The following is a 14,161-nucleotide window of genomic DNA, read 5'->3' on the forward strand; positions in this document are numbered from 1 at the left end:
AATTATACAAACTTAATGGTTCAAATACCCAAAAAAAAAAAAAAAAAAGAATTATATGACAAACATACTTTACAATCAATATACATGAATAAGGAATTGATTGATTGATTGACCAAAATGATCAAGCAAATGAGTTATTAAATTGGGAAAACCAAAAATCAAGAGTAATTTGAATACATGTTGTATGATATCTATGCATGCAGAGATAAGAAATGGTTAATGTAGGCCTCTGCAAGCATGTTGCCAAGCTTGACTTGAGCTTCAGTACAGAGATGTAAGTGATCTTCCTTGAGAGGCAATCCCTTGGCATCAACACAGACAACATTCGGCATATCGATTCCCAGCTGAGCCTTTCGGACTTGTTCTATGTGTTGCTTGTCACCTGAAGCAAGAGCAACCTGTAGATGATGTAAAACAAATAAAGTTGAGAACCATGACTAATGAATCTACCAATGAAGTGAAGTATTCAATGAAATTCTAGATAATTTGTACTAAAATTTTCAATTTGTACTCTGTTTGTTGTTAATTTCAATTCTTAACTGCTATTTTGGACTGTCAATGTTTAATCAGAACGGTCAAGTAACCAAAATAGCAATCCTAACTATCACCAATAGACTTAGACAATAAAAAGCAATTGAAGTTCAAATGGGAGTCCATTTGTGACGATATGATGTGTCATCGACCTTATCTTGCCTACCAAAATTTTATCAATACGGGATTAATTGATGTGATTTAGGGACCTTACGACAGGATTATATTTGCATCGTGACAGTAAAATCCTAATTTTCACAGTTGGATATTAATTCGTGCTCATCTTACTTCCAATGACAATTTCCACAAAACAAAATACAGAATTCCACATGATTCATCGCAGGATCTAGTCAACAAGTAAATGCAATAACATAACAACCTTACAAAGGTGATAGGTTCACAATCCAAGAGATTAACTGTTTTCTCAACATACCATGCATTCAATCCTTGACCAAAATTTCATAAGTTGATTCATGCAAGACATTGTTTAAAATATGGAATTGAATGTGCAAGTACCACCCATGGTCCCAGTGGCAAACATTAGACACAATGATCCTTGTATTTTGGTACCAAAAACTTACAAGATTCATCACAAATCCCACTCTAAATAATTTACTGAACTGCAAAAGCTTTCCTCAAGTTCACTCATTGACAACAAAATTTACAATGATTCACACTGCTGCACACTTATGCACTAAAATTTCAATTAGTTTAGCAAATGCCACACCACCGATACAACAAAATTAACACATGAAAAACATAGGATCAAGTGATTCAAAGGACAATTTCACATGCATAAGCTTAAAAAGTTTTTAACTTTGACACAAAAATCTCTACATATGATGGAAAATAACAGCATAAATCAAACAAAAGTTGTTTTTTTTTTTTGGGGAGAAGAGAAGCATAAGATCAAGTGAATCATAGCACAATGTCACATAAATATGCAACAATAATTTCACATTTTGGCATACAAATCACTAAAAATCATTGAATTGAATAGCATCAGAAGCAGGAAATCAAACCAGATCAAATTGAGAGCAGGAATCAAGAAGAATGAAGCAGAGAAAACCTGGATGAAGGGCAGAGAGTGAAGCTGGAGATCATCCCTAACATCTCCAATGAATCGCTCCAAATTAAGCTTGTACGAGAGCGCGGCATGCTCCGATGAGGTATCGCTCTCACCCTGGTACCACAACACGGCCTTGATCTCCCCATCACCGGCGGCCTCCTTCGATCTCCTCACCATCTCATTGTACAGCTTCTTCCCGCGCTCCCACTCTCGGATGGCAGTGCCGCCGATGGCGCACGGCACGAGGGCGATCGTGGATCCAGGAGGGAGATGAGGGAGGACGGGCGGTGGCGAAGGGCATGCCAGGGCCAACGCCACAGGTCTTGGTGGCATCGATGTCGAAGTGGAGGGGATCACGGGCCTCTTCCCAGGAGGAGGAGGCGGTGAAGCGGAGGATGGAGGTGCAGGGGTGGCACGCCGTGGGTACGGCGCCGTTCCAGTGGCCGGCGTGGACGCCGCCGCGGCCGGACATGTTGCTTTGCCCGGAGAGGATGAAGATCCACTTTTTTGAGATCGTTGGAGCGTTCTCCATTTTTTTTCGTTTTTCGTTTTTCGTTTTCTGTTTTCGTTTTGGTTTGGGGACGGAGAGAACGTTTTCTTTAGACATTGGTTTTGGGTCGGAGTGTCTTCTAAGGATGTCACTTAACACAAAGACAGTGAAGTGGTGACACGTTCAACTTGACATTTACGTTTGTACATATAATAGGAGTAGACGGGTGTGATTTATTATATTATATTTATAATTATGGTCATTATGCATCTTAACTGTTAACGTTTCTTAATATTTAATACTGTTCATCTTACTTTGCATTGTTGACAACACTGTTTATAAATCACTAATCACTAGAATAAATGATCTGAAATCGTTAGATTCAAATTCTATAGTTGGTAGATAGACTTATTTAGATAAAGTTATTTACGAACGTTCGTAGATGACCAGTTCTTGCTAATATACCATTTGTAGAATTGAGTTGGAATTTAGGAAGATGGAGCATTATGGATCACAAGCAGACTCAACTTCTTTGATTATTTTATTATCACTATTTTTTTTTAAACTCAGAATGACCCAGCTAAATTGATTGAAATTGGCTAGATTTGACTAGGTCACCGAGTTGATTCTTATAAAAGACCGATTTAAAACTTGGATTTGATCCTATTGATTTGGTTGGGTACTTAATGAGACGATTGACCAAGCATCGAGTCGACAAGATTTATCCAAATTACTAATTTCTTTATTTATTTTTAATTTAAGCTATTAAATTGGTTTTTATAAATTATAAAAAGGGCTTTTTATTTGTTATACTTTTGTATTGTTGTTTTTTAAGTTTTTAACAATTTATAATACATTTTTAGATGTTTACATACAATTAATATATATATATATACATTCAACACCTATAGATTTATTGGTTTTTTGTTGGTATGCTAGATTATTTTTTCTTTATTTTAATAATAATTCAAACAATAACATTGTCATCCTTTTTAATTAAAATAGTGCTTCATCCATTTTTATTATTAAAAAAAATTGAAACTTATGTGAATATTTTCACAAATTTAATATTTTTAGAAATATACCTTAATGGTTTAAGATTGAATTTTACGTGTGAGAATAAAAAATAAGAATATCATAAATTTTTTTTTTTTTTTGAGTTATTATAAATCTCTCATAAAATAATACATAATAAGAATATGGTTCATCATCATAGATGTATATATACAATTATATTATTTATATATTTATATATTGCTTCTGTGTTGTAATTCTTTTCTCATAAATAAAATTGTGAGTTGATCCCTTACCCCTTTTTTAATGAGTGATTGAGGATTCTATTATCTATCTCATAGGGTGGTTTATCACAAGAAGCACTCAACCTAAAATAATTAACATATTAACATAAACTAACATAACTTGTATTCATAAGATTACTAAAATTTAAAGGATTGTGTTCCTCTACCCTCAAAATAGTCCAATTATCTTCATCAAACCTCCACAATTTTTGTCATATCTTAATTTCTATTAACTAGAATTTCAACCAGAAAACAATTGAGTTAACCAATACAGATAACTAATAACTTTTGGAGTCATACAAACAAACTCTAATTTGTATAAAAGGAATTAATATTACAATTTTTCACACATAGGCACCAAAATTATTTACATGTATAATACATAGATCAACAGTCAACACTAAATTGTTACATAATAGATTAACAAGAAAGTACTACATCATAAATGAATTGAGGCAAGAACAGCTTCAGTGATCATGGTTCTAATGAGTTTGGCACAGGCATGATTAACTTGCAGATTTATTAAAGTTTAATAAGAGCATGAAGTAATAAATAAATTAATTAAGCAGAAACATAGAAGTTATCAAGGTATGCTTGTGCAAGCATTTTACCCAACTTGATTTGAGATTCAGTGGTGAGATGCATGTTATCTTCATTGAGTGAAAAGCCCATGGGGTCCACACAAACAACATTGGGCACTTGTATTCCCAATTGAGCCTCTCTAACCTTTTCAAAGTATTGCTTCTCGCCTCCAGATGCAAGTGCAACCTGCAATTAACGTTCACAAATAAAGGATTTTAATTAACTTAAGTAAACAATATTAATGATAGGAATTATTTCTAAATTTATTAATTATATTTAAACATGATATAATTAACCTGTAGATTTTCCACCTTGAAGGAATAATGTGTTATTTAATTTAGACATTCAGTTATTAGCAATTCGTAACTTTAGTACTGTGTGAATTACAGTTCATGACTTAAACATTTTTTTTTCTTTCAAATATATACTTGAAAATATAAATATCAGAAAGTAAAAATATATTGCATCTACTTTTACTTATTATTAAATGGTAATAGACAGTTAATTAGAGATTACTGCTATTTAGGAGGGTTAATTGATAAAGAATTTTAATTTTTCAAAATTCCAAAACTTAACTAAGCATGTCAGTTTCTCAATATATAAATATATATATATATATATATATATATACAAATAGGCAACAAACATTCCCTCATCCAAGGGAAATCATGGCATGTGCAGATATCGAGTTTTCACAGGTTTTTTATGAATAAAACACTCAACCCAAATAACTTGGTGCTAATAGGTTATTTAGTGTTTAGACTGCCAAGCCTGTGTTGCCTGTTCCAGCCCGATTAGCTGCAATATTTTTAGTTATATAGTTAAAATCGGATTAAACCAGACCCGGAAGTATAGGTGTTTTGGTTCACTTAAAAAACTGGCCTGATTAAAAACCGGTGCTCAACATGTGAGTCAAGTGGTTCAACCGCAAACTGGATGAACTGGGACGATTGACAAGGTCGAACCGGCCTAATTGGATACCTAATTTTACATTTTTTTAATTGAAAATGAAAGGCTAAACTTGAAAGCAAGTTTTATGCGGAACCAAGGAGAGCCATAAAAATAAAGTAAAGGGCTTCTATCTAAGAGCTATTAAAATAAATTTTCATTGGAGCTTATGAGCGCTCATTGAATCTCCTTCATTGAGTTCCGTCATGATCTTTTTCTCGAGACTTTATTTTTGTTTAATGTGTATTTAATTTTTAATGTTCTAAGAGCTTCATGAGATTTGTATAATATTCATGAATTTAATTTATATCTTATGAGATTTTGAATTTAAATATGACATAAGACTTATCTTATATACATTTGACTTAAAAACTAATTTATTATTTAAAATTTGATATTATAAATTCAGGTTCAACCATGATCAAACCACTTGACCCTTGAACTTTACTCTTGTCCGGTTCAATAATCCAGTCCGGTTTTGACTTCCTAATTTTTTAATTACTAAAAATTCCAGCCAAATTTGATTTATGTAAGGGCTTTTTAATAAAGTGACCTTACTTTTTTTATTTCATCAAATGGCCAAACCTCTGACCATTTTAATTGACAAAATAACCCTACGACCATCACATCACCCACATGGGTGATGTGACTGGACACTGAGTCAGTGTTTTTTAAATAAAAAATCATGATTTTTGCATTTTAACCCCTAAATTGTAATATAATCAATAAATTAACTTATTCATGAGTTTTTTTAACAATTTTTTTTTAAATTTATTAGTGTTTTAAAATTTATTAAACTTTTAGATAACTGCTTAAGAAAAACACGTGTTTTTATTTAAATCCTTCATTTGATTTATAATTAAGAAATTATTTTTTTCTTTTGATTATTTAACCAATTTTTTTAAAAAAATATGTACTTTTTTTTAATATATTAAAATAATTAATTTTAAAAAAAATATTTGAATATGAAAACACAAGGGGATTATAATTTATTATTTAATTAAATCATGAAATCAATAATAACTTTTTTGCTTGAATGACATACATGCTTGTATAATTAGATATGACATATATTAATTGTCCAAGAAATAGGTTTCAGATGTAGGGAGAATATGATTCCATCTACAACAAAGGTGTGCATGATTGTATACAGTGGCGGTGCCAGGACTCGTCAGAGGGTGGGGCAAAAGTTGACGGAAAAAAAATTTCCAGCCGCCGAATAAACATTCCGACCGGTCAACAAAAAATTTGGCATACAAACATGAAACATAAATACATAAAAAACATATCAAAAGTTAATTGATCTATTCAATAACAAGAAAGACAAATTAATTCAAAAAAACTTCATTATTATACATAAGTATATGAATAACAACTAATTTTTCCTAACCAATGGAGTACTTCAAGCACCGGAACCTTTGAGAGGTTTCAAATAGTTTTTTTGCGAGATGCCAACTTTTTGAAACCTTTGCATAATTGTTTCTTCATCAATACTAATGAATATTTTTTTCTCAATGTAACACACCAAACAATCGACGATGAGTTCATCCGCAAGTCGGGTTGCTCAAATCGGTCTTCACAACATTCATTCTCTGAAAAAAACATCTCTCAACGATGAGTGCGTGGCAACTGGTAACACCAATGCTAGCTCAATGAGTCGATACACCAAAGGAAAAACAAATATGATATTTATGCTTCACCATCTTTATTGCAAGAGCTCCAACATCAACAAGATTATAGAAATCGGATCCCCTCTTACAGACATCAATGTAGAGTTCAAGTTGGTAGTGAAGCTCGAGAAGCTCGAGAATAGAGAAATCTTCGAGTATAATCTAGTAAGATGGAGTATTTCATGATGATCAAAACGAGCAAAGTTGTTGGAAGGATCAAGACTCAATACACCCTTAAGCAAATTAGTGTTTGCCTCATTGTCTTGGTGTCTTTAGTTTTGAGTAGAAGGGTAATAGGTGTTTTAAGGTGTTTGAATGGTCGTTTTGTTTGTTGAGTTGTGACCAAGAATCAATCAAGAGTCGTGATGAATTTGATCAAGTGGAATGGCATTAGTTCGAGGGCAGTCTACGAAAAGAGAATGAAGAGAAGAATGGATGGTCGAGATTAAATCATCATGGATGGATAGCTTTAGTTCGAGGCAAGGCAAGTGGATGGTCGTTTTGTTCGTTGAGTTGTGACCGAGAATCAATCAAGGGTTGTGATGAATTTGATCAAGTAGAATGGCATTAGTTCGAGGCAGCTACTGAAAAGAGAATGAAGAGAAGCATGGATGGCTGAGATTAAATCATCATGGATGGATAGCTTTAGTTCGAGGCAAGGCAAGTTGATGGACTTTTGTTCGTTGAGTTGTGACCGAAAATCAATCAAGGGTCGTGATGAATTTGATCAAGTGGAATGGCATTAGTTTCGAGGCATACTCGAAAAAGAGAATGAAGAGAAGCATGGATGGGTCGAGATTAAATCATGAAGTCTAGATGCACAACTCAATCCTCAGGGTTTTTTTTCCCGGTGGAGGGTGTGGCGGATGTCCCTCCTCGCCACACCCCGGCGCCGCCACTGATTGTATAATTAGGCATGCCATGTATTAATTATTCAAGAAGTAGATGGAAGGGAAGATATATAGGGTTCCATATATACATGTCATATCATGTCTAATTATACAAGTAGGCACACCTTTGTTGCAGGTGGAATCATATTTCTCCGTACATCTGAAACCTACTTAGCAATTAATACATGCCATGGCTAATTATACAAGCATGCATGTCATTCAATCAAACAAGTTATTATTGATTTCATGATTTAATTAAAAAATAAATTATACGCCCTTTGTGTTTTTTTATATTCAAATATATTTTTTAAAATTATTTTTTTAATAAATTAAAAAAATTACATAAATTTTTTTAAACAAAATTTGGGTTAAATAATAATTTTTTTTTTGCTAATTATAAAACAAATAAGGGATTTAAATAAAAAAACACTTATAAAATTCTTAAAAGGTTATTTAAATTTTAATAAATTTTAGAACACTATTAAATTTTTGGTAAAAAAAAACCAAAAAAATAAATCAACTTATTGATTATAAAACAATTAATGGGTTAAAATGTAAAAACTCATGATTTTTTATTTGAAAATATCACCGCAACTCATTTAGACTCAGCGCCCAATCAGCACATCACATCACCCATGTAAGATGTCACAGAGGTAGGGACATTTTATTTAATTAAAAATGTCCATAGGCAGAGGGCTATTTGGTTAAATAAAAAAATAGGGTCACTTTATTATAAAAAAAATCTCTTTACATAATAATTTGAATATTTTCAAAACCATTGAAATAATTACTTAAGAATTTTACATAAACTTTTTCCCTCCAACAAAATCAAAATTCTCAATCAAACATTAAAAAATAAAAATTTAAAAAATTTAAAAATAAATAAATAAATAAATAAATATATAGAGGGTTTCATAGTGGTAGGGCCATTTTGTTAATTAAGATGACCATAGGCATAAGCCGTTTGGTTAAATAAAAATAGGGCCACTTTCTTAGAAAACTCTTTACATAATAATTTGAATATTTTCAAAACCATCCAAATAATTACTCTTAAGAATTTTACATAAACTTTTCCCTCCAACAAAATCAAAATTCTCAATCAACCATTAAAAAAAAAAATTAATATATATATATATATATATATATAGACTACCTGAATGAAAGGAAGAGATGGAAGCTGGAGATCCTCCCGGAGATTCCGTATGAGCTGCTCCATCTTCATCTTGTAAACACTCGCAGCATCATCGCTAAGTGAATCGCTCTCCCCCTGGAACCACAGCACCGCCTTGATCTCCCCCTCCCCGGCGACCTCCTTCGATCTCCTCACCATCTCCTCATACAGCTTCTCCCCCCGCTCCCATTCCTTGATCGCAGTGCCACCGACGGCGCACGGCACGAGGCCGATCGTTGATCCAGGAGGAAGATGTGGTAGGAGCGCGGTGGCGAAGGGCATCCCCGGACCAACGCCGCAGGCCTTGGAAACATCGATGTCGGCGTGGAGAGGTTCGACGGCGGTGTCCCAGGAGGAGGAGGCGGAGAAACGGAGGATGGAGGGGTGGGGCTCGCATTCGGTGGGGATGATGGTGTCCCATTTGCGAGAGTGGACGCCGCCGCGGCCGGCCATGTTGCTCTGGCCGGAGAGGATGAAGATCGATTTGGATGGAGGAGTGGAATCCATGGATTAGGGTTTTGGGATTTTGAATTTGAGATCGGGAATTTGGGAGTAGTTTTATAGTGGATGGATGGACGGCTGTGATTGGATGGTGACGTGGAATTCCGGTGACCGTTGGATATAATTGGCTTTTTCACTGACAACCGTACAATGATTTGTTCGGATGAGACAAAACAAATGGCACCTGCGATTATGTTATGTTTGTGGATTTTTTTTTCATTTAATTTACATGAGCTCAGATTTATTTATTTAACAAATGTTTTATTATTTTTAAATGAAACGCATCTCACATGATTTATTTTTAAACCAAAGAAACATTTTTTTTTATTTTACATTAATTTGTAAATTATGATCACGTGTATATTTATATTAGATTTAACATTTTCATTGAAAAGATTAATAGGAAGAAAGGAACAGTAGAACTAGCCTTTATTATTAATTACTTAATCATGAAATAAAATTATATATGTATATATATATACATTAGTTTTAAAAAAATATATATTTTTATTTGACTACCGTAAGATACAATCTTAATTATAATTGTTCTGCATATTCTTAAAAAAAATATAGCCCACAGTTAAGTGGAGATTCAAATGTTGTTAAGTAGGTGACTATTATCATTGCATTTTCACTAAAGAATAAAATTTCCAAAATTATTTTTAGAAAAAGAATTTTGAAATTTTCATTCTCAATCAAATATTTTTATGAAACAAATTTTCTAGTCTCTAATTCATTAGTTTTCTGAGGGAAAAAATTTGGAATCTAGAAAAAGTTGTTTTTTTAAGTAGAAGTGTGTTTGCATAAAAATTCAAACTTAAGATCTTTTGTTCAAGTGGCCCAAATTTCTATCACTTAGATCCGCACCCATTGGTCATGAAATATACATAAAATAAATAAAATAATTTTTTTTATTTTTTATAAAATCTTATTTTTATTTTTTGAAATAAAAGGTCTAGTTGTGTAAATCATGACTCATGAATTTACAAACATATTTATTAAAATATATTTAAAATTTCCACCACAAATGGGGGTGTAGCTCATATGGTAGAGCGCTCGCTTCGCATGCGAGAGGCACGGGGTTCGATTCCCCGCACCTCCACTTTATCAGTGTATGTTTTTCTTCACTTATTATAATTTTTTGTTTTTAAATAATGAATTTTAAGCAGAAAAAATAATCTATATAAAACAAAATTATTTAAATAGACATAATATAAATATTCATTTATTTAGCCAACAATACTCCAAATCTAGTGGGACAAATAAGCAACAATCATCCACATTTAAAAAAAGTCAGTCATATGCATAGTATTTGAAGCTAAATAACAGATTTTTCTTAAAACAATCACTCTACATAATAAGGAACCTGATATTCATAGATCGAGAATTGACTAACTATAGTGGCGGAGACAGAAATTATAGGATATGGAGCGAATTGTAAAAGACAAAAATTTAATTAATAACATTTTTATAATATTTTGAATTTATTCCTATGTTAATTTATGGTTTAGTTTATAAAAATTAAGTGTTAAACAATAATTATTTTAAAATTTATGCTAATAATATAATTTTATATATTATATAGATTAATTTATTAAAAAAACCGAAACCAATGATGTAGTGCACCCTAACGTTTTTGGTACAGAACATTTGTAAAAAAAAATATATTTAAAAAAATATACTGCGTGGAATAATTTATAACATATCAATAGATGAAATAATAATTTTATAAATATTTTTAAAAATTATTATGTTTTAGATTATAGATATTAATTTGTAAAAAAATGATTTGTTTTTAAATTAAATAAAACCCTAAAAAATAGATATTTAAAAAATAAAACTAATAAAGCTATAAAAAAGATATATATAGAGAAGTAAAAAGGAGAGAGGGTCGGCCAAAAAAGATATTTAAAAAATAAAAATAAAAAAACCGATATATATATATATATATATAGAGTGAAGTAAAGGGTGAGAGAGGAGGATGCCCAAACCAGGGGCAGAGAGAAAGAGAGAGAAGTAAAAGGAAGAAGAGAGGGGGTTCGGCCGACGGCAGGGGTTGGCCACAACCCCCGATAGCTATATTATTTATATTTATTAATTCTAAATAAATAAATCAAATAAATATTATTAATGAAAATCTCAAATATCCCGCATTCGCCCACTGCTCAATCTCGTTTTTACTGATGCCTATAAAACTATTGATATTTGGTTATGAATATATAAATTGTGTATTTTGTATCTTTCTGCTATATATTAAATTTTTTTTTATAATTGTATGAATTATATAGGTTTTACAATCTTATAGTATATATAAAATATAAATTGTATATTGAAATTTGTTATTATGTTATGCACGTGACATAATCACCGGTGCCAATGCTAGAGTGTTTGACATGAAATCAAGAGAAAATTAGACACAAGTCATTGAATACTTTAAAAAAAAGACACGCATATTCTCATAATTTTTTATAATATCATAAATATTATATGTATAAATAGCTATTTATTTTTTTATTCATATTCTTTTTACTCAAAGGCGGATCATGTACAAGGTGGCATGGACCTTGACAAAGCTCCCTTAGTCATGCTCGAGCTTAGTATACCCTAACAAATTGGTAGGTGTAAAAAGAGAAATAAAATGAACGTGAGGTTAAAAATGTAATTTTAATTAAAAAAATTATTAACTTAAAATATAAACAATTTAAAAATATAGTTTTAAAAATGTAACTAATATGTTATTACAAACTGATGGTTCCGGTTGGGGGTGCGATGTGTTAAGTTCACTCAAAAATCAAATACTCACACACAATCAAAACAAGATAAAGGAGATAAACAAATTGGTAACCCAGTTCGGCACAACCTTGCCTATATCTGGGGGCCAGGCCCAGAGAAACAATCCACTAAAAGAGGTATAGGAACAAGGAGTACAACATTCACTCACTCTCTCAATACAAAAGAATATCCTCTCAAGATTGCCCGACAGCCACACTCTCAACTCTCACCGAAGAGTCTCTCACTGTTTGGCTCATCCTAAATCTTCAAGCAGGATCTCTTATATAGACGCACCGACGCCCACAAAGTTACCTCTTTTAGAATTCTCAGCGGCTTCCTAACTTGGACACCTTCCAAAGTTAGATGTTGCAACACTCAGTTGCAACATGGCCCACCTTACTGAACATGATTGAGTTCTAGCCAGATGCACCCGAATCTGCAACCTTCAACCTCCCGGTTCCTTCAGTCCGCCTCGTAGCAGTTGACTCGACCCGAGCTCCTCCTGCCTGCAGCTGCTTCCTTCCTCACATCACTTCAGCAGGTCTCCCTCTCCCGAGGGATGTGCCCACCGAGGCACACATGACCATCTCACCAAAGATAGCCACCGAAGATCTCTCGATCTTCTTTCCAAACTTGGACCAAGTTTGGTCTTCCAAATGATCTTCTTTTGGCACATGAAATATTATTACTAAACTTGATCTCATCTTCATCCAAGTTTAGCCTTCAATATCTTCAAGCATGATCTCCAATCATCCATGCTTGGATCTCCAAATCTCTAATCATATCTCATGCAATCTTCAAACAATCTCCACACATGACTAGTCTCCATGAATAGTTCTGCCCATAGATAGCTCTTAGATGATGCTAAATATGGTCTTGATGATCTCCTTGGCTTGTCCTTACCTTATTTAGTTTGTGTCTTCAAATAGCTTCACACCAAACTAAATCTTTGTGTCTTCATACCAAGTTTAACTTGTGCCTTCTAATAGCTTCATACAATCTTCATAATCCTGAATACTTGCCAATGATAGAATATTCCTCTCTCTTCAAATAGATCTTTCTAAAAAGAGCTCTATCAAAAATATGGATTGTCATCCCAGATCTTACCAAGGATAGACAATCATACCTAAAATAAAACTTACCTTTCTTGAAAAGATCCTATAGTCTTAATGCACTTTCCAAAAATAGTTTATCATCAAATGATTGTATTGAGAGGAATATCTACTAAATAAAATCTTCAACCTTGATCTTCATAAAATCTCCATCTTGATCTTCATCACAAGTCATGACAACGTCCTTTGCCACATCATCATCCTAGTCACCTTTTCCTTTGATGACTCATCTCTAGCCACGTCATCATTCTCTTGCCATGTCACACCTTGGCTTGTCATATAATGCCAATCCACGTTATCAGACTTAACAATCTCCCCTTTGGCATTATTTGACACAACCCTCTTGATTCTGCTCCTGTCAGCCTGATGCCTATTACAACACCATGTTACAACATGTATGACAACTGGACATGACTTTAGGACTATTACAGGATTGAATGAATGACTTATTACAAATAACTTGTTGATGAATACATGACATAATAGACGAACAATCAACTAGATATTTCAAACAGAAGTCAGTCCAGTTCAACAAACATAAAGACATAAGGTCAAATAAATTATTCACACATGAATTGTTCACACAAAAACAAATAAAAGTCAGCATCAGTCCTATCTCCCCCTTTGTGGCAGAATTATGGCAAAGATATCTTGAAAACTCCCCCTAGGTTGCTGCAGTGTTGCTGGAAGCTCCCCTGTATGGCAAGGAATGATAAAATAAAGCACACCATACACTCTCCCTTTCAAGGACAGACTTAGTGCAAACGAAAAATAAGCTGTAATAGAAACACACTCGTTTGCAGAGCCCGTCGTTTAGCAGTTACATTTGATAGAGGCCTAAGGCACCCTTAGATATTCATATCGGGGAGCCTCAAGTGGTTTTGTAAAAATGTCAGCCAATTGCTTGTCAGTTGGAACATGATCTAGCATGATAGTCCTGTTTTCCACTAAGTCGCGTATGAAATGATGTCGGATATCAATATGTTTGGTGCGAGAATGTTGAACAAGATTTTTGGAGATGTCAATTGCACTCTTGTTGTCACAAAAAATAGTTAGCTATCCCTGCTGTAGACCATAATCTTCAACCATCTGCTTCATCCATATTAGTTATGTGCAACAACTTCCTG

At 33.0% G+C, this 14,161-nt stretch overlaps 1 protein-coding gene, 1 non-coding gene and 1 pseudogene across 3 annotated transcripts; 1 reads left to right on the plus strand and 2 right to left on the minus strand.

Moving 5' to 3' along the window:
• Positions 1–26: 26 nt before the first annotated feature.
• Positions 27–2,192, minus strand: LOC120253087 (annotated as a pseudogene).
• A 1,596-nt stretch (positions 2,193–3,788) lies between these two features.
• On the minus strand, positions 3,789–9,192 carry LOC120283316 (probable carbohydrate esterase At4g34215). Of its 2 annotated transcripts, none has more exons than XM_039289966.1 (2): positions 8,632–9,192; positions 3,789–4,156 (listed from the first exon to the last, which is right to left on the minus strand). In XM_039289966.1, exons 1-2 carry the CDS (start codon positions 9,154–9,156, stop codon positions 3,950–3,952), a joined length of 732 nt encoding a protein of 243 aa, XP_039145900.1. In that variant the 5' UTR covers positions 9,157–9,192; the 3' UTR covers positions 3,789–3,949. The 2 variants fall into 2 exon arrangements, with proteins under 2 accessions (XP_039145900.1, XP_039145909.1); XM_039289975.1 differs by lacking the exon at positions 3,789–4,156 and adding an exon at positions 7,386–7,486 and having other exon boundaries at positions 8,632–9,191.
• A 987-nt stretch (positions 9,193–10,179) lies between these two features.
• Positions 10,180–10,252, plus strand: TRNAA-CGC. Its single transcript has one exon. It is a non-coding gene; the product is annotated as a tRNA-Ala (tRNA).
• Positions 10,253–14,161: the final 3,909 nt, after the last annotated feature.

Source organism: Dioscorea cayenensis, chromosome 3 (assembly GCF_009730915.1).
Source record: "Dioscorea cayenensis subsp. rotundata cultivar TDr96_F1 chromosome 3, TDr96_F1_v2_PseudoChromosome.rev07_lg8_w22 25.fasta, whole genome shotgun sequence".
NCBI classification, from domain to species: Eukaryota; Viridiplantae; Streptophyta; class Magnoliopsida; order Dioscoreales; family Dioscoreaceae; genus Dioscorea; species Dioscorea cayenensis.

What these genes read in the sequence shown, in the direction of transcription:
- LOC120283316 (XM_039289966.1), bottom strand. Translation starts at nt 9,156, where the DNA reads ATGGATTCCACTCCTCCATCCAAATCGATCTTCATCCTCTCCGGCCAG. An exon ending in CATCTCTTCCTTTCATTCAG is followed by an intron (nt 4,157 to 8,631) that starts GTAGTCTATATA and finishes CGTTAATTGCAG; the next exon opens with GTTGCACTTGCATCTGGAGG.